This window comes from Acartia tonsa, chromosome 14, assembly GCF_053477335.1.
Source record: "Acartia tonsa isolate MP-2025a chromosome 14, ASM5347733v1, whole genome shotgun sequence".
NCBI classification, from domain to species: Eukaryota; Metazoa; Arthropoda; class Copepoda; order Calanoida; family Acartiidae; genus Acartia; species Acartia tonsa.
This window is the reverse complement of record NC_137273.1, coordinates 28593407-28613435: the sequence shown is the minus strand read 5'-3', so window position 1 is coordinate 28613435 and position 20029 is coordinate 28593407. Positions and strand designations below refer to the sequence as shown.

The 20029-nt window shown below is 32.3% G+C and overlaps 3 protein-coding genes across 3 annotated transcripts in view; 2 read left to right on the top strand and 1 right to left on the bottom strand.

The window, feature by feature from the left end:
* LOC145305624 (L-lactate oxidase-like) overlaps positions 1–20029 on the bottom strand; it is a 142266-nt gene that overhangs the window by 8626 nt on the left and 113611 nt on the right. The gene's annotated exons all lie outside the window — the stretch shown is intronic.
* LOC145305641 (uncharacterized) lies at positions 926–4766 on the top strand. Its single transcript, XM_080147344.1, has 4 exons — positions 926–1316; positions 1780–1878; positions 2491–2577; positions 3895–4766. The coding sequence occupies exons 1-4, from the start codon at positions 1245–1247 to the stop codon at positions 3955–3957; spliced, it is 321 nt and encodes a 106-aa protein (XP_080003470.1). The 5' UTR covers positions 926–1244; the 3' UTR covers positions 3958–4766.
* Positions 14247–20029, top strand: part of Shal (Potassium voltage-gated channel protein Shal) — a 159420-nt gene continuing 153637 nt past the window's right edge. The window contains exons 1-5 of the mRNA XM_080147307.1: positions 14247–14898; positions 16736–16912; positions 18264–18322; positions 19085–19153; positions 19663–19709. Coding sequence (XP_080003433.1) covers positions 14747–14898; positions 16736–16912; positions 18264–18322; positions 19085–19153; positions 19663–19709 — 504 coding nt within the window. The 5' untranslated portion in view covers positions 14247–14746. The remainder of the gene's footprint in view (positions 14899–16735; positions 16913–18263; positions 18323–19084; positions 19154–19662; positions 19710–20029) is intronic.

The following is a 20029-nucleotide window of genomic DNA, read 5'->3' as shown; positions in this document are numbered from 1 at the left end:
TAGACATTTCAATATTTATTATTCTACCATACATATAATCAATTTCATAATGACAAATTATTTTTTTCTAATTTTTACGTTGTTTAGGAATTTGCTAGGTACAATAATTATTGCGGCATTAGTACGCTGCGGTTTCCTTTAAAAACAAATATAAAATTGTCACACTAGAAAGTGAGATTTTTTGGGCCGCCAAAACTGAATTAAAATAGTATTTTTACTAAATAAAATGATTAGAAAGGTTTAATAGGTGTTTAAAAAGTGAAAATACACATTAATATATCAATAAAAAGGCATGAAATGTTGGCCTCCTACTGTAAAAGCAAGTTTTTAATGACTTTTGAAATATCAGTTACTCAAATTAGTGTTGCCAGCTTACTTTATCAAAATGGCAAATTTATTAAATTTCATATGAAAACAAGCGTAAGCAGTCAATTTCCAATTATTTTATATCTTTTTGGGCATGCCATCTTTTTGATTATTTCATATAAAAAATACTAATAAAGTATTTTTCTTAAATTGATTTTTCGATTTATAATTTAAGTGTTAAATGCTTATTATTTTATTTTGGCCACCAAAAAACTTTACTGGTAACATTATTATACACTTCATATAAACCAATTTTTTTCAAATTATTTTTTCCTTTCCAAAACGTCATTTTTATTGTACTTTAAAACATGAAAATTGCATTTGTTTTTTAAAAATCAAGTTTTAATTAATAATTTGTTTATATTTGTTGACAAATAAGTGTTTCATCATATTTTTAAGAAAAAAACAACAATTCCTTAGAGGGGAAATTTGACATAATTGTTTTAATCCAAAACTCTGAAAATATCCAAAACAGACGCAATAACAAAAACAAACACAACACAATGAAATATTTTAAAGCCACTGCCAAAATAAAATCAAATAATCTTTTTTTAATATTATAACTGTCTGTCTGTCCCACTTTGTAAATTTAGCTGAAATTAACAAATTTTTGGAATTAAAACTATTTTTATCCCATTCAACTTTTATATATACCTAAAGTTTATAGCTAGTAAAATTATTTTGTCTGAATCTTAAGATTTAAATTACTACTAAACTGATTGAGTTCTCCAATATAGGGAATCTTCATATAGGTCCCAGGATGGATAGATTATCTCTATATACCTAGTTCCAAAGATCCTTAATTTTGGACACAAATCGAATATATTTTTTATTTCAGATAATTGAGATAATAAACAGTTGATTGACAACATTTCAGAATGCCCTATTCTGAGGGAAGGGGTAAGGGCAGCAAAGGCCTCGGGAAAGGAGGGGCAAAACGCCATAGAAAGGTAAATTTTTCTTACCTATTGATATTATTGTATTTTTAGGAGGAAAAAGGAAAAAAAACGCTTCAAAAAAGTTTTTTTTAATCGAAATTAAAATTAACTGCAGATGACGATTTACACGTACCGTAAAACTAAACATTAATTCGTAGTGATAGGTGATATGTTCGAATCTCGAATCCGTGTGTCACATCTAAAGACGTGCAAATATTGTACTCATTTAAAACGTTCGTTGGGGGATGGTAAATGAATTTCCTATATTAGAAGCTAAAACTATTATTTTGATTAAGTAATAAAATTTTTTAAAGCACTTTCTCATTTTTTAAATGATTTTAAATAGCTACCTAAATATTTCATTCCAATAATTCCGAAAGTTTTTAAAGATGTATTTGCAAGTAGATTTAAATTTTTACATTAACATATTAACAATTAGCATATTTCATTTAATGATAAAAGCATTCTTATTAAGGTTTTAAGAGATAACATCCAAGGCATAACAAAACCAGCAATAAGACGTTTAGCACGGAGAGGGGGCGTCAAACGAATCTCTGGTCTTGTTTATGAAGAGGTATAGTACTTACTGGTTCTATGTCAGACAAGTGACATGATAGAAAGGGAGAAGCATTGGCTTACAAACAGGCGCAATTAAAATTATAATAAGTACTCTTAACAAATGTCTTACACTCAAGGGTGATGCAAGGAAGAATGAGACATTATACTGTTAATTACACTGGTACCCAAAGTTTGAAAACTAGATTATCTTATTTAATGGCCCATTCTTTTGATACTTTAATTTAATTATCAATAGGTAGTTGTTTCCAAACTAGTTGTCTCCAAACTTTTTAACAAATAACTTAATCTAATGAAGATTAAGGTAATCTTAATTATCAACATTGTGTCCGTTGTCTTATCCCTTAAGATCTTTGTGTCCATCTTCAATAAAATTTGTACTAAGAAATGTATTGTAATGAAAAGCTTGATTATGATTACTTTTTATCCTTACATACAGAAACGCCCAAGCTTTTTTATTTTGAGGTAGGTAAAATGAGGGGTTTTAAAGGTTTAAGGGGATAATTTAATGTACGTTGAAAATTTTGAGGAGAGTAAAATGAGGGGTTTTAAAGTTTTAGGGGGGTCTACACCCTGGCCTATGTTTTCTTAAATCTAATTATTTATTTAGATAAGAGCTGTACTACGAGTCTTTCTGGAAAACGTGATGAGGGATGCCGTTACATACACAGAACACGCCAGACGAAAAACGGTTCAGGTAAATTATTGAATAGTTTGCCCCAATAGTAGTCCCCCTTCCTTTCAGTTTACCTTACCTATAGGAAGATAAATATAAAATGTAGGGTAAAGTGTTTTTAATGATTTTTTGTTTCATTCTAATCTCCTTAACCTAAAAATTACGGAAAAACTGCTATTAACCCATACAAAGCTTCTCTAAAAGCAGAGTTGTGGATCCGCATTGATTGTATGCGGATCCGGATCCCAATCCTCCAAATTTGGTCAGTGCAAATCCGGATCCTCCAAATTTGGTCAGTGCGGATCCGGATCCGACTCCGGATCCTTGACAATAAAAATAAAAACACCAAATTTTTCAAAAAATATTTGTTCCTTAATCTCGAAGTCAAAAATACTTTTAATTTTTAAGTCTGAACCTAAACCTTAAAGATTGGCTCTCATCACGAGAATGTCTTTGTAAGTGACTATTTTATATAAATTTAGGTAGATTTTTCTTTTTTTTTTGCATTTTTTTTGAGTCCAAGGATCCGGATCCACAACTCTGTCTAAAAGTATACCTAGACTTACTAGTTAAACAATATGAAAGTCATTATTAGACAAGCTAATAACCTATAATAAAGGTTATTGTAAATAGACCAAGTTTAAAATCGCAGATAAGAACGTACAACAAAATATTAATATATAAGTCGATACAAATTTTTAAGTCAATTTGTTGCATAATAGCTTAAACACAGGATACTGAGTAAATACATATTTTCATTCTTAGGAATTGATTACAGAGATACTTCGCTTATAACATTGTACTTTGTTGTCCTAGGAATAAGTACTCCAAAACTGAGATGAATAGGATTATTATATCACTGTTATTACCATGCGAAGTTAAAAATCAATAGGTCAATTTTGACATGCCTAAATTAATGATAAGAACTATACGTTACGGAAGGACAGGACGACTTAAAAAAAAAAAGGGGGGGGGGGTAATGCAACCATCTCGTAATCATTGAGCCAATGTCACTTAGAATTCGAATTTCGATCTGAACTTTTGCATGAGTAATCCTTGGTAGGTCTATTTTCCCTAAATCGAACAAAAAGTTGGAAAAGTAACGGCTGGCGGCTCAGCCGTTTAGCCGTTTTTTTGCCTATTTTCAGGGTAGATCCATCATCAATTACGTAGGAATCAACTTTTAAAACATATTTTTGGTTTAATTCATGTTAAATGATGGCACTTACGAGATGGTTGCATTAAACCCCCTCCCCCCCCCCCCATCCTTATAATCTTCTAATCATTATTAATAATTACTTATTTATCTTTCATTATAATTACATCTATTTATTATAGGCATGTGACGTCGTATTTGCTCTACGGCGCCAAGGAAGAACATTGTATGGATTTGACACATAAGATCTCAAAACGGCTCAACAAACTATTACAGCTTTGCTTATCATACTGACTTTAAGAAATGTGAGAAAAAAATTTATTTAAAATTAAAATTTACAAGACCCATGGAGGGTAAAGAGCTGTAGATAATGTACAAACTGTATTGTATTCTTTTTTTAAATTGTTAACCTTTAAATTAAAATTTTGGGTGTAGTCCTTAAGGGGGTTTCATCGTATTTTCATAGTAGCTTTTGGTAGGTTATTTTAGGTTAGGTTAGGTGATTGCCCCGCAGGGTTAGGCAATGGGCTTTGCCGGGTTAGAGCCCCCCCCCCCCGCAGGGGCTAGAAGTAGGAGAAAAGCTACGACGAAACGCCCCTTTAGAGGCGTTGCCACGATAGAGACTATACCCAAAAAATTTTCTTAAGAAATTTTTTATCGAGTGTGTTCAGAGTTGGGTTCTTAAAAAAACTAGTATCGCTATATCGGCTGTGGTAGCCAGATCGCCCATTTTTATTTTGTACAAATTACAAATTTACCTATTTTTAAGAAAAGCTTTCTTAATCATGGAAGGTTGATTAAAATAAGATTTTATCCAATTTTTGAACAATATTGACGATCTTGCTACCAGCCTACCATAGCCGATTCAGCGATACTTGTTTGTTTTAGAATCCGCCTCGGGTTTGTTTAATTTAAACTTTTTTTTAAGTGTTTAAATATTTATGTAAAAAATGTTTATTGTATTTAAAACAACAGTCAAATAATTTTGTTATATATTAAATTTTTTTTGTATATTACACATTACCTCAAAAAATTAATAAATATAAAAATTATTTTTTTTTGTATTGTAGAAGCGAAGCTAATCTACAAACAAGCATTGTCATTTTAGTCTGTATGTCAGATTTGTATGTTTTGATTTGTTGGTTCATTAATTCGAGTGTCCAAACGTATCAACCAATTATTTTGATAAACGGATAAGGTTAATTATTAAAAATCATCCTTGGGTATGTATATAATGTATCTTTCATTGTCTTATCCCTTGAGATCCCTGGATATTACTATTTTACTTTTAACCTTTCAAAAAAATTGGTGTGTTAGTTTCCTCGTCCCCCCCCCCCCCCCTCCAATTTATAGTAGTCTCTAGAGGCATAGCTACCATGCTTGTAATACTATTACCAGGTATCTAAAGGGATAAGACATTGGCCGATGAATTATCGTAAATCTAATGATGATGCACAAAATTACCTCTTCTGTAGAATTAGTGGTTGAAATGTTTGGACAATCAACCTTATACATAAACAAATCAAAATTCAATAAAAGTCCCCAAAGTTATTGAGCTAGCGAATAAGAAAACTCTTTATAAAACTTTGGGGCAGGGGCGTCCAAGCTTTTTTTTTTGGGGGGGGGAGGAATCTGCTTTTTGGGGGGGTAAAATGGCGCGCGAAGCGCGTCGCAAATTTTTTTTACCCCCTACAAAATATTTACCCCAGGGGGAAAATCTGCTTGGGGGGGGGGGGGGTAATTACCTCCCGTGAAATCTGTTGGCAGGGGTAAATTTTGTTTACCCCCCCCCCCAAATTTACCCCTGGGGTTAAATTTTGGGGGAGGGGGGTAATTTGATAATGTATTAATATTTAGTGTATGTATGTATGTGTGTAGCCTTGATTCTCTGAAGTTAGGATTCAGATGCACGAGGAGATTGGAGGTGAGAATCTTTTGACCAATCCTAGATTGGTAAGCTTCGCGCACAGCTGAGTGTATTCTGTGTTACATTACAAGCTGACCCGCAATTATCGTGGAAGCTACTCAATTATTACATCACCCTGGCCTAGTAGTAAAAATGCGCGTGAAGCGCGCCAAAATTTTTTTTTGTTAGGAATTTTTATTTTTTTTTTGGGGGGGGGTATTTCCCCCCCTAAAATTGTTTTTTTTTTTTGGGGGGGGGGGGGTAAATACCCCCTCCTAAATGGTTGGGGGTGCCTACGAAACCCCCAAGGTAGGGGTAAATTTTAAATGGGAGGGGTAAAATGAAAAATATTTCACAGTGGGATCTTTTGCCAAAAAACGGGACATTAAGAGTAGACAAAAGTAAACTTCAATAAATAAGCTTGTATTTGAAGAAATGATGTAATTTTTTTTGCTTTAGCAAGGAAATAACTTAAATTTTGCCTCTGTTAACTTCAAATGTGCATTTGGTAAAAAGTACGTCTGGCGGTTTTGAAGGAGCGAAGCTACCCTATTTTCTAAAATTTATAAACCTTCATAACTTTAGTTACGATTTGAATATTTTAACAAAATAAACATCTATGTAAATATTTCTTCAATGCAAACAATGTTTGTGAACATGAATATAGCGTCAGGTGCACTCAGTTCGAGTCCCGGCATTTTTAGGTAGGTCCAGTATAAGTAAAATAGGACACTTATAAGGCATGTTTTCAAATGTTTTTTTTTTACAGATATAAACAACAATAACATAATTTTCAAAACACTTTTGATATTGTGTTAATACCTATTACCTTTATTCGAAGTCTAGCTATCTTCATTTAAAGTTTGTATAAGAATATACAGCGTGGCCACATTTTTCAGTATACTGAAAATGTTCAGTATTTGGAAATTTGGGATTCCCGCAGGGTTGCTTGTAAGGGGAAATTTAAAAAAAAAAAATAAATGGCCTCAAATGATTCCAAACTGCCCAATTCGGCGAGAAATGCAATAAAAAAAATTTCACATGATTTAAACCAAAAATATGTTTCAAAAAGTTTATACCTATGTAATTTATGACAGATTTGCCATAAAAATAGCCAAAAAACGGCTGAGCCATTAGCTGTTACTTTTTCAACTTTTTGTTCGATTTAGGAAAATTAGACCTACCAAGGATTACTTATGCAAAATTTCAGATAGAAATTCGTAATCTAAGTGCCATTTATACATTGATTACAAGATGGTTGCATTACCCCCCCCCCCCCCCCTTTAAAGATAAGTTTGGAATTCGAGCTCCAAGTTCAGGTACTGCAGTCCTTCAGGCGGATTCTGGACAGGTAAAAACTGAAAAATTTACTTTATAAATTATAGATTAGAACAAAACTTATTTACTAAAAATTGCTACTTTGGGTTTAGTATGAACTAATTTAAAAAACAAGTTTGTTAAATTGACATGAAAAATTTCTCTTTATTAACAAAGTTGTAGTTTTTTTTTCAATAAATATAGTTCTAAGGGAAATATTTTCAATATTACTTGTCCAGGATCCACCTGGAGGCCTGCAGTATCTGAACCTGGAGCCTGATTTCAAAATTTTCTTCAAATTAGTTCATACAATTTATAAAGTAGCAACTTTTGTCAAATAAGTTTTGTTATAACTTGAATTTTTTTGCTTGTCCAGAATCCACCTATAGGCACCTGAACCTGGAGGCCAAATCCAAATTTTTTTTTAAATAGAAAAACTACATCCCAAAAGGAAACTTTTTTGTGAAATAACCTATCATCTCACTCCAAAGACAAAGCCTATAATCACTGTTTATGCTAAAGTGTTAGAACTTACCCCCCCCCCCCCCCTTTAAGGTGAGTAAATAATTATCAGTCATTTTCTGCTTAATTGGCACAAGAAAATCGAAGAGGCAAAACTAAAAGTTCTTTAAAATATCCCCCTAGTTATAAAGCTATGATAGATTTAAATTTTGAAATGAGGAATCATATTTTTAAAATATTCAGTATTTGTATTTTTTTTGTTCAGTATTTCAGTATTTTTTCTTATTTTCATGTTTTTTGTTCAGTATCAGTATTTTTTTGGTTGTGGCCACGCTGAATATAAACAAAATTACGTATATTATATTCTCTCTCAAACGTATATTTCTCTCTCTCTCTCTGACGCATATATAATGTTTGCAATATTATAATTAATCCCCAAATTTGAATTTCTGCTGGACCAAAACCAGTTATAATTACAAATTTTTCTAGAACACGTGAAGTTTAGCAAATTTAATTGCTAAAATAAAAGTATTTATAAGTCATCTTTATTTAACGACTCCTTTATCCCTTAAATGTCCATTAAAACCGCGAGAACGGCAAAAATCGTTAAAAATCACGCCAACGGCGGCAAATAAAGGCGAAACGGTTCGCCAGAGGCAAATGGTGCATAAGTCAAGAAAGATCCGCCTTAAAAAGTTTGAAAATATTGCAGAGATGGCTTTGGGCTCTAAAATGACTCCTTCCCCCTCTAACGAAGGGAAAATTTGAAATTAACAAGAACAAAATTTTTCAAACCATGCAATGTAAAATGCTCAATTACTCAAAAACGGCCGGGAGGCCCCAGGTTGTGAAAACTGTTTTATACACAATACATGTTGCATATTGATATTATTATTGCAAAACCCGGGGCCTCCTGGCCGTTTTTGGGTAAAATGGAGAAAACTGATTTTTTGGGGTTAAAAATCTTAATATTTTTGGTGAAATTTTCTCACAAAATGTCAATTTACACCACCAAAAAAATTTTTTTTTTAAATTTTTCTTTAATTAGACATTGGTACAGGTATCTGAAAAGTACCTCAATCAAAAATTATTTGCATAAGCTGAACATAAATGTATTATTGGTTGCTTTGAAAAAATTGTGTAAAAAAATCTGGAAAATCATCAAAACTGAAAAGAAATTTTTCACTACCTTTTTTAAAAATGGCATTAATCCGCCAAAAATTAATATTTTAAAAAAATTCCTTTTCTAGCTGTCTACTTACAGCCATTATTAATTCCTAGGATAGATAAAAGTCAATTTTAAATTTCTTGGATGTCCCGATTTTTTTCAAAAGAACCCACTGTGTATTTTGGGGGTGCCTACGGCAAACCCCAAATTCGTTTGGGGGGGGGGGGTAATCACTCCATTACCCCCCCTCCCCCTTGGACGTCTATGCTTTCGGGACTAGTGTAAGCCCTATGTCTCCTCCGTCCCTGACTATTACATAATGACTGTAGAACCAGCCATAATTAAGAAAATTAATTATTCCCATATAGCTATCTTATCAACCTTCCTATATAGAGGTCTAGAAAATCAGGAAGGAAGGGGACTATGGGCTGTTTATTACACTAGTCCCAAAAGTTTTATAATAACGTTTTACTATTCATAAGCCTAAAAACTTTGGGGACTTTAATGAATTTTGGTTGGTTCATTTAGTTCAGTGTCAAAACGTTTCAACCAATAATTGTAATCTGCAGAACTAGAAGGGGTAATTTTGTGTAATATCATTGGGGAAGCACATAAATGTTTCGGCCATTGTCTTTTCCCTTTAGATTTCTGGTAGGAAATGCTACAAGGAATGAGGATTAAAGATAAATTCATATACCTAGCTTAGGGATCTAAAGAAATAAGACATTGGTAAAAAATAATTATGTTCATCCCCAACGATGATACACAAAGTTACCCCTTCTGTAGATTTCAATTGGGTGTTAAACCGTTTGAACACTCAACTAAATTAACCAACCAAACAAAATTTAAAACATGTCCCCAAGGTTGTCAAGCCAACGAATAAGAAAACGTTATCATAAGACTTGGGGACTAGTGTAATAAACAGCATAATGTCCCCTCCCACCCTGCATATACCTAGTTTATGTATAAAATTCTGCTTTTGGTAGCTCGGAAATTCCAGAGTGAAAAGGTTTGTGTTTAGAGAATAGGACATTGGACTCCCAGAGTATATCTTCCCAGAATTGCGTCATGTGTAAAATTCTTCCTTTGGTAGATATAAAATGGAGGTTGCATTCTTATTTATAGGTAACAGAATTTCTGTCTGTTAGTACCGAAGGATCTCGCTAAATGATTAAGATAAAAAGCAAAAAACAATTTATATAGTTTTATTTAAATTCAAAGAGGGAAATTACAATTTTTAGAAACTTTACATTATGAGAGCAGTCACTTAAGCTTTACCCTTTCTCGAACGACACGATATTTTTACAAATGTTTTTCATCAATATGAACTTGTTGTCCGTTGTCGGCTTTTGTTGCGGCCGGACTTTCCTTTCTGTCTAGAGGCACGGGATCTTGATCTTGAAGCTCGCTTGCTCGGCCTTTTGCTGCGACTTTGTGACCTTCTTTTGGCACCTCTACTGCGACTTCGACGATCGCCTTCATCTTCACTATATCCCCCATTTTCAAATTCATTCACCATGTCTTCAAAATAGTTTTCAAATGCAGCTTCAACAATCTTAATAAACAAATCTCTAATTTTGTCTGAATACCATATTAAGACTCCAATGCATATTGCCATAAGAAAAAGGGCAACAGCTATAACTACGTAGCCGTATTCTGTCGGCATTGTTATATCAATTTAAATGTTAATATTTTCATTTGAAAATTTTCAAAAATAAATTTAGAACATTTTTTAAAGGTTGACTCGTAGATTTTTTTCTAAAAAAATATATTTCGAACATTTTTATTCAGGAAATTGGAAGAAAAAAAATTAATATTTTATATCATTTGTATCTATCCTTATATAAAATCAACAGGATGTCTGTGTGTCTGTACAGAAGGATCTTGCTAACCGGTGATTATTCTTTAACACCCCCCCCCCCCAAAAAAAAAAGCTTGATGTATACTGTCTACTGAAATTTATATAACGAGAATGATAAAATAATAAAAAAAACAAGAAATCAAACAGAATGACAAACTAACATTTATAGGAACAGATTTTTATATTCACATGAAATCAATGTTTATTCATCTTTTGTAAACTTGTAACATTGATTTGAATGATAAAAGAGGACGCCTAACCATCCTTGGAATGAGACATACAGAATTGATCACTTATAGAGTAGGTTTTCTTCAAAAAAATTGTGATTAAAATGTATAAAACTCCAGTTTTTTTGTATTAGTCTAAAGTCGGGTTCTAAAGTTATTCGATGAGAGCAGTATAACACCAGATATGCAGGCCTGTAAATGACATAATTCTACTGTTATACTATGATATTATTCTTTTATAGAAATCACACATTTTTGAGACTTTTTAATCATAATAAAAAGTTATAGTTATGATAATTTTTATTCTTGTTCTTTTCAGGGATCCAAAGGGATAAGACAATGGCCAATAAATTTATGTACATCCCCAATGATGATACACAAAATTACCACTTTATGTATATTACAATCGGTAGTTGAAACGTTTGGACACTAAACTAAATTAAACAACTAATTAAAATTTAGTAATGGTCCATAAGGTTGTTAAGCAAACAATTAAGAAATCGAAATTATTAGACCTTGGGGACTAGTGTATTAAACAGTCCAATGTCCCCTCCCTCCCTCCGTGGTCCTTTCTCTTCACATACTGTTATCCTAGACGAAGAAAGTCAAGGGAACAATCCTTTTAAGATTAGGATATTCAAGTATTTAAAGCAAAGCCTTTTCAATTTGAGCCTATCAATTTCGATTTTTGCCTAATGATAATGGTAACAACGGGGTACAATATCAGGGAGAGAGTGGACAATGGGCTGTTTATTACACTAGTCCCAAAATTTTTATAATAACGTTTACTTAATAATTGGCTTAACCTCAGGGACTTTAGTGAATTTTAATTGGTTGGTTTATTAAGTTGCCTGTTCAAACGTTTAAACCACTAATTTTAATCTACAGAAGGGGTAATTTTGGTAGTGGGACAAAGTGACTCAAAAATCGGCCATGTGGCGTCATAAAAAAAGAGGGATTATCCATCTCTTTTTAAGGGTTTTCTTTCCCACTTCTCTCATCTTACTCATTTTTATGACGTCACATTGCTGATTTTTGAGTCACTTTGTCCCACTAATAATTTTGTTTATCATCATTAGGGATGCACACCAATTTATTGACTAAGTTTATTGTCTTATCCCTTTAGATCCCTGGAACTACTGAACCGATTGAGTTCTCCATTTAATGAGACCTTCAATTATATCCTGGGTTGGTTTTAGGCTATCCTATTTTTAGATTTAAGCCTATGGCTAGTTTTAGGCTATTTTTTTTACACCTTCGAATACTATGACTCGAGATGCTAGAGGCACAACCGCTAGTTTTATGCTAAATACATATTATCTCGTTCATTTTCTTTTAGAGTATAGGGAAAAATAATTTCCCCATCATTCCAATTTTAATTCATATTTTAATATTGTTCCTACTGCACTGTTTTGTGGTGTGACTTGACTTGTGATCTAACATAACACGTATTTCACTTTCTAAATCGTACCTAACTACTCAAGGAATCACCATATAAATTTCTAACATGCCCAAATTAACGATAAGAGTAATCCGTTACGTACGGACGACTGTACCGGCCTTATTGATAGAAAAGATTCGCTTTCAAAAATTGAAAAGAAAATGTCATGTTGACAGAATGCTTCGAGCTTTTGCTGGTACAAGGGTTGGTTGTCTGCAAGATGTGACCCTGAGCCGTGGTCATCAACCATCCCGGGAGGGAGGGGCCATTGGGCTGTTTATTACACTAGTCCAGAAAGTCTTCTAATAACGTAATACTTAGAGTTTTCTTATCCGTCGTTGCCATAACAACCTTGGGAACTTTTATTAACTTTTTTAATTAGTTGGTTCATTAAGCTGAGTGTCCAATTGTTTAAACCACTAATTATAATCTACAGAAGGGGTAATTTTGTGTATCACCATTGGGGATGTATATTAATTTATCGACCATTGTCTTTTCCCTTTAGATCCCTGTTAAGCATCCCCTAAGGTATTAATCAGGTATTGATGGACATATACCATAGATAGATAGATACAAATAAATTAGATAGATAGATACTAAAAGAAGGCTCTAATTGCAAATAATATTCCTTCTCTCTTTTTTTCAAACGGGTTTTATTGTTATTACAGATATTGCATTACACTAGAGGTGAAGCCACAGAAGCCCTGTAAATATGATGTGATTTTGCTTTTTTGATTTAAAGGAACTGTTTTTCTGTCAGGCATAACCTCTAACCCCAATTTCTCCCCCTTTGTCTCCCTCCCCCACCCCATTTTGTTATTTCCCGCGTTTTTGGCCTCTAAAATTGTTAGCCTCCCCCTTTTTATAATTATCTCCATTTATTTTTCATAATTCTACCCCCTGTTTTTTTTCTTCCTTTTTATATAATAAATAAAGAGAATATAATGAGAGAGGAAGAGAGAGAGAGAGAAAGAGAGGGAGAGAGAGAAAGAGAGAGAGAGAAAAGAGAGAGACGGGTTTATTACAGAAGTAAAAGTAATGAAAATTCACAATGGAAAATTTGGTTTGATATTTGGAGGTTTTAGAGAAAAAATAATGACCATAAGTAGCGTAACAATAAAAAGCTCCCAATTTTTAACAGGCATTGTTATTAAAACCCTGCATTGAAAATTTGTAAAAAAAAAGTTAGTTAGAGGAAAGCAAATTGTGTTTTTAAGTTTGCGCATTTTATGAAAACCACTGTAAAAATTTATGAATATAGCCTAAACCATCTCAGGACTGTTTTTAGTAGCGAAGCTACTCTATAATTCACTTTGTCTGTCCATCAGTCCGTCCGTCCATCCGTCAGTCCGTAACGCTATTGGGGAAATGGGATTTACTCAGCTCCTATAAAAGATAGAATGCTGAAACTTTTTGACAACATTCCCATCAGCACAATTAACTTTAACCGTCATCATCATACAAAATAAAACAAGGTTTCATGTTTATTTTCTCCAATAAATCTACTCTTGATTTTAATTAATACACTTTAAATCTACTTGTACGTAATCCCATCTATAACTTTTTGTACTTCGCTACTTATGGATGTTGTCATCCTTGTACTAGGCTATATTATTGACTTATTAATTTATTGTTGGCATGTTATTATAAATTACAAAAGCCAAAAAAAATCATGGATGTACAAACTGACAAAGTGTTTTGAATAACAGGCAAAGTAAATTTTATAATAAATGGTAATTTGTTTAGGGAATCTTCTCAAAAAAGTTAATTTTTCATTGATAACAGCAAAGAAAATCACGATTCCCCCTAAACATAAATTTCTGACTGACAGAAACTTTTAATTAGAGAGTAGTTTTGCTACTGAAAACATAACATAATAATAACTACACAATACACAATTTTTTCAAGCTGATTTACAGCAAAAATATTTATAATCTTAAAAAACTTCATAAAAATTCTATTGTGAGATCCGTTCGGAATCGTAGCCTCGACGAAGCGAAAACAGAGAGAGAGAGAAAGAGAGAGAGAGAGAGAGAGAGAGAGAGAGAGAGAGAGAGAGTTGTAGAGGGAAGTCTAACCTCTGAGAGTCGCACACACAGACACACACACACAAACACACACACACACACACAATAAGAGAGAGAGAAGTTATAACACAACTCAGTAATATATCAATAGTGTACGGGGATGAGATACAAAAATTTTATAAAGATTTTAAATTAAACAAGCAATTCCATCATCTAATATTCAATATCTAACTAAAAAGATAATCAAAAGTTAATTTAAGAAAAATATCTGGGGTCCCTCTCTTATAATAAAGTGACAATCAAAAGAGAAATAAAGATAGAAAGAGAGAAAAAGAGAGAGAGGGGCAGAAAAATAAGTGAAAAATAATTGTTTTATTATTGTTAGTGAAAAATTAGTGATTTTAAAAGTGAAAATTTTAAAATTAAACAAAAAATTAAAAATAGATAAAAATTTGTTTTTCAAAAAGTAACAAGTGATGTAAAAGAAATAAAAAAGTGATTAACTTTCTTAATTTTCGTAAAAATGGTGAAAAATATCATTAAAATTGGCCTTATATTAGGCCCTTAAAAAAATAAAGAAACAAAAAAAGTATTAAAATAAAAACGCGGTAGAAAAAAGCGGATCATGGCTTCAGTAGCCGCGTGGCTGCCGTTTGCGCGGGCAGCCGCCATCGGTTGGGTCCCGATAGCGTCGAACCCGCTGCCCCCGCCCCCGTCATGCAAAGGGATTCGCAAAACTGAGGATGAAAAGTTGGTCATTAATGTCAGCGGTCGCAGGTTCGAATCCACATTTTATAATTATCTATTTATCCATTAATCTATCCTTCTATTTACCCTTTAATCTATCCATCTATTTACCAACTAATCTATCCTTCTATTTACCCTTTAACTCTTTAATCTATCCATCTATCTATCTCTGTGTCCATTACTCTATCTATCTATTTATCCATTAAAATATTCAGCTATTTATCTATTCAGCTATCTATCTATGTATTCATTAATCTATCAATCTATTTACTAATTAATCTATCCGTATATTTGTCAGTAAATCTATTCATCTATTAATTTGTCCATTAATCTATCCTATATTTATTCTTTTATATATCCCATATTTATCTTAACCATCTATTTATACTTTAATCTTACCACCTATTAATCCACCAGTATATCTATTTATCTATTTAATAATCTATCCATTGATATCCATCTATTTATTCATTCACATATCTACCTATTAATCCATTAATCTATTCACCTTATTATCCATTAACCTATCCTACATTTATTCATTTATCTATCTATCTATTTATCAATAAATCCTTCCATTAACCTATACATCTATTTATCCATTAATTTATCCAATAATCCATCCATCTGTATATTCATTAATCTATCCATCCATTTATTTATTATGTAATCCATCTCTTTATCCATTAATCCATCCATCTATCTATCAATTTATCCAATTTTCTTTGTGTCCATTTATCCATTAATCCATCAATCTATTTATTCATTTATCTTTTCATCAACTTATCCATATATTTATCAACCAATCCTTCCATTAACCTATACATCTATTTATCCACTAATCTTCCCATTTAAATTTATCTATTCTTCCATTAATTTATCTATTAATATATCCATTAATTTATTCAATAATCCATCCATCTGTCTATCAATTAATCTATCCATCCAATTATTCATTATGTAATCCATCTCTTCATCCATTAATCCATCCATCTATCTATCAATTTATCCAATTATCTTTGTGTCCATTTATCCATCAATCTATTTATTAATTTATCTTTTCATCTATTTATCCATATATTTATCAATTAATCCTTCCGTTAACCTATACATCTATTTATCCATTAATCTACCCATTTATTCGTCCATTAATCTATCCATTAATTTATCCAATAATCCATCCATCTGTCAATCCATTAATCTATTCATTCATTTATTCATGATGTAATCCATCTCTTTATCCATTAATCCATCCATCTATCTCTCAATTTATCCAATTTTCATTGTGTCTATTTATCCATTAATCCAACAATCTATTTATTCATTTATCTTTCCATCTATTTATCTAAATTTTTATCAATTAATCCTTCCATTAACCTATACATCTATGTATATTTATTTTACTATTCATCTATATTTCGACATATTCATGCTTATCTCTTAATATATCTATCGATCAATCGCTGTTTGTTTTGATCATTTTATATATTTTCTCTTTGTCATACTTATTTTTACCTATCTATTAGTATACCTATCAAAACTCAATTCATATATCGAAGCCTCTATATATATTCTAGATCTTACCTTCACACTGTTAAGGCATCTATTGTACTGGTTTATATATCCTTTTATTCTAATTATATCTTCTATTTTTATTTGTCAACTCAAGAACTTTGGGGACTTTAATTGAATTTTGATTGGTCGATTCATTGAATTGAGTGTCTAAACGTTGCTATTACCAATTGTAATCTATTAAAGGGGTATCATTGTGTATCATTATTAGGGATATACATCAATTTATCGGCCATTGTCTTATCCCTGATCCCTTAGATCCCTGATAGACATATGTAAATTTTTAATGTTTCAGGTTCGAGACCTGGGCCAACACGTTGGAGAAGTACCCGGACACCCTGTTGGGGTCCAACGAGAAGGACTTCTTCTACGACGAGGAGCACAAGGAGTACTTTTTCGACAGGGACCCGGAAATATTTCGACACATATTGAACTATTACCGCACTGGAAAGCTGCATTTTCCCAAACAGGAATGTTTTGTATATTTTATATTTAGATTTAACATTTAAGGTATCTGGAAAAAGTGTCTGAAAAATCAGCCACGTGACGTCATAAAAATGAGGGAGATGAGAGAAGAAGTGGTAAAGAAAACCTTTTAAAAAGAGATGGAAAATCCATCATTTTTATGACGTAACAAGGCTGATTTTTTGAGACACTTTGTAAAGCTTCATTTTAACATTAAAGTAATGAATTCAGTATATACTTGGATATTAGAACAGGGGAAAATTGTCATCAATTTAGGTTGCTATTTTCCCTGTCATTGATTGGTCAAATCGTTTATCCAGTAGGAGTGGATGGGGTAAATGGGGTGGAGGATCGTTATTTTGCTATTTCCCTTGTCATTAATTGGTCAGGTCGTTAATCCATTAGGAGGGGAGGGGATGGGGTAAATGGGGTGGAGGTGGGGCATCGATATTTTCTACAAGTTTTACTTTATTAGAGTACATGAAAATCTGGCGTAAGATCCAAGTTATAATAAATCTATTATCAAAGTCCATACAAATGAACAAATCAAATTGAAGAGTTGAAAGATAAATTTTAAAAACAAATTTCATTCAGCAGCAGAAAACTTTTTTGTAGCTTTAGATACTTTCAGACGGACAAAGCAAGTTATAGAGTAGAAATTCATTATTAGGAGTCAATTTCTCCTCTAAAATTTCAGCCTGCTATCTTTAATAGTAGTCTAGTGAATCACATATTATAAATATCTAATTCTCCCCATAGCATTACGAACAGACTAAAACAAAAATGGACTAGACGCTCATAAGTTAATAAAATCTTCAAAAATTGAATAGGAGCCTAGTGTATTACGTTTCCCCCAAAAAAATACCCCCATGAATCAGAATCTTTTTTTATATAAACTGGCAGATACGTGAAATTACAGAGTTGCTATGCTTCTAAAAAAATTGTTCGGATTTTCCTTTAAAAGTAAAAGTTTTTTTACCACTTTGTATCATTACACAGTTTCTCTATTATACTTATTTTAGGTCTTCATTGAATCAGCAATTAGTGCCTAATAAAAAACGTCATTTAATACAAATTACTAATGATTGGCTATTATACATTTTACCATTGGTCAATTACAATTTATAATGGCCTATCACTGGTAATTTGTATTTTATGACGTCATTTTTAGTAGGCACTATTTGCTGATTCGTATTCATTAGTTATATTTTATATAAAAAATTTTGTTTATCAAATCTCTCCTAAAATTTTGTCTAATAAAGTTGGATTGCTTAATCAATACGTCTATAGAATGACAAAGGTCGTGCAATTAAGTATGCATAAATCTAAATAAAATATAAAACTCGCACCCGTTAGGAGTGTATGACCCAGTATGACGAGGAGTTGGCATTTTTCGGCATTATGCCTGACGTTATAGGCAAGGATCACAGCATAACTTTAATTAAAGTCATAACAAACAAATATGCAATAAAATCCGCGAGATAAGCTTAATACGTAGCGCATCCGCTTGTCGTCGGGGAGGTTGTGAGTTCGAAGCTAGGTTTACAACCGCGTCAAGACGTTTAAATGATTTCTACTGCTGTTATGTCAGAAGTGCGACATTAGGTAGAGTAGGGGAAATGCCTTGGCCCAATACAGGCGTAACTCATTAATATGCACATTTAGGACTTCTACACTAGAAATAAGGTATATCCAACTAGTGAAATGAATCTAAAATAATTACTGGTGGTGGGAAGATAAAAAGGTCGTCAATTCTACTGTGTGTTGCCCCCAAACGACAGTTGAAATTCACGTATCGGTTGTGTGATTTTTAAAAATCAATTTCGTTGTTGGTATAAGACAAAGGTCGTGCAATCAAAGAGTTGGTCTTTTGAGTGTTGCTTCTCCTAATAACGCGAGTGTTTGGACAGGGAAGGAAAGATAGGCTCCCCATAGTTATCCTTGGTTGTTGGACAGCAGCCTCGCCCGTTGGCTAAACTTCTTTGGGGACTTATAATAAATTTTAATAAAGAGTCCATACGTTTCAACCACTAATTATAATCTATAGAAGGGGGTAATTTTGTGCATTAACATTTGGGTGTACATAAATTAGTCAGCCATTGTCTTTTCCCTTTAGATCCCTGGTTATTGATGAGGTAAAGATTAACAGAAGCTGTGATCCCATGTGATACGTGATCAGGGGATTGTTGTTACGAGGATTATCGGGATAGAAAACGAGAGAACGCAGAACGGATTATGGACGATAAGGATTGTATTCATCTATCTATCTATATACTAAAGTAACAGAATGTCTGTCTGTACCTTAGGATCTTGTTAACTGCTGAACCTATATGGATATTTTTTACAGTAAGCCCAGGAAAATTTTTTGAACTTCTTTTGGAGAGTGTATATTTAAATTTTTTATTTTAGAGTCTTCAAATATCGAAAGATTATATATTTTAGATTATTGTATATTGCAAGATAATTGTATTTGAAAATGTTCTACAAAATCGGTATATTTAATTCTGTCTTTCTTTTTATCTATCTATAAATCTCTATTTTTTTTGAAAACACACATTCTATTGTTTAAAGTAGTAAGGTTTTTTTTCTATTGAACCAATTGAGATATCAAATTTAGAAAAAAGTAGTATTTTTATGCTATTTTTCTGCCTATCCCCTTGAATACGGATCGCATAGGTGCTAGGGACGCAAATAAATATATCTATCTATCAATCTACCTATGAGAGATATCTGATGACACACTACTGCAATGTCAGGCGGATGATGAGGAACAAAATGATGGAATTGTTCTAGAAACTGTCAGGAAATTATTATTTACCTAAATTTTGATTTTATGTTTGAATCGTCCAAAAAGTTTAAATCTTGTAGCATGAGGATTCCTTTAAATGTAATAATGAACAGAAAGTTCGTTTTGTTGATTAAATGGTGATTATTAAGATAATTAGGCTTACATTTTTTACGCTTTATGCAATAATGCAGTTCGAACCAAAACAAAACTTCCCTCGATAACAAGCAAATAAAAAACTAGCTTAAATTAATTTTATGTATGTAGAAATATAAAGAGATATAAATGGCTAGAAATGACAAATAATGTAAAGATAAAGAAAGAAAGAGAGAGTTAGCG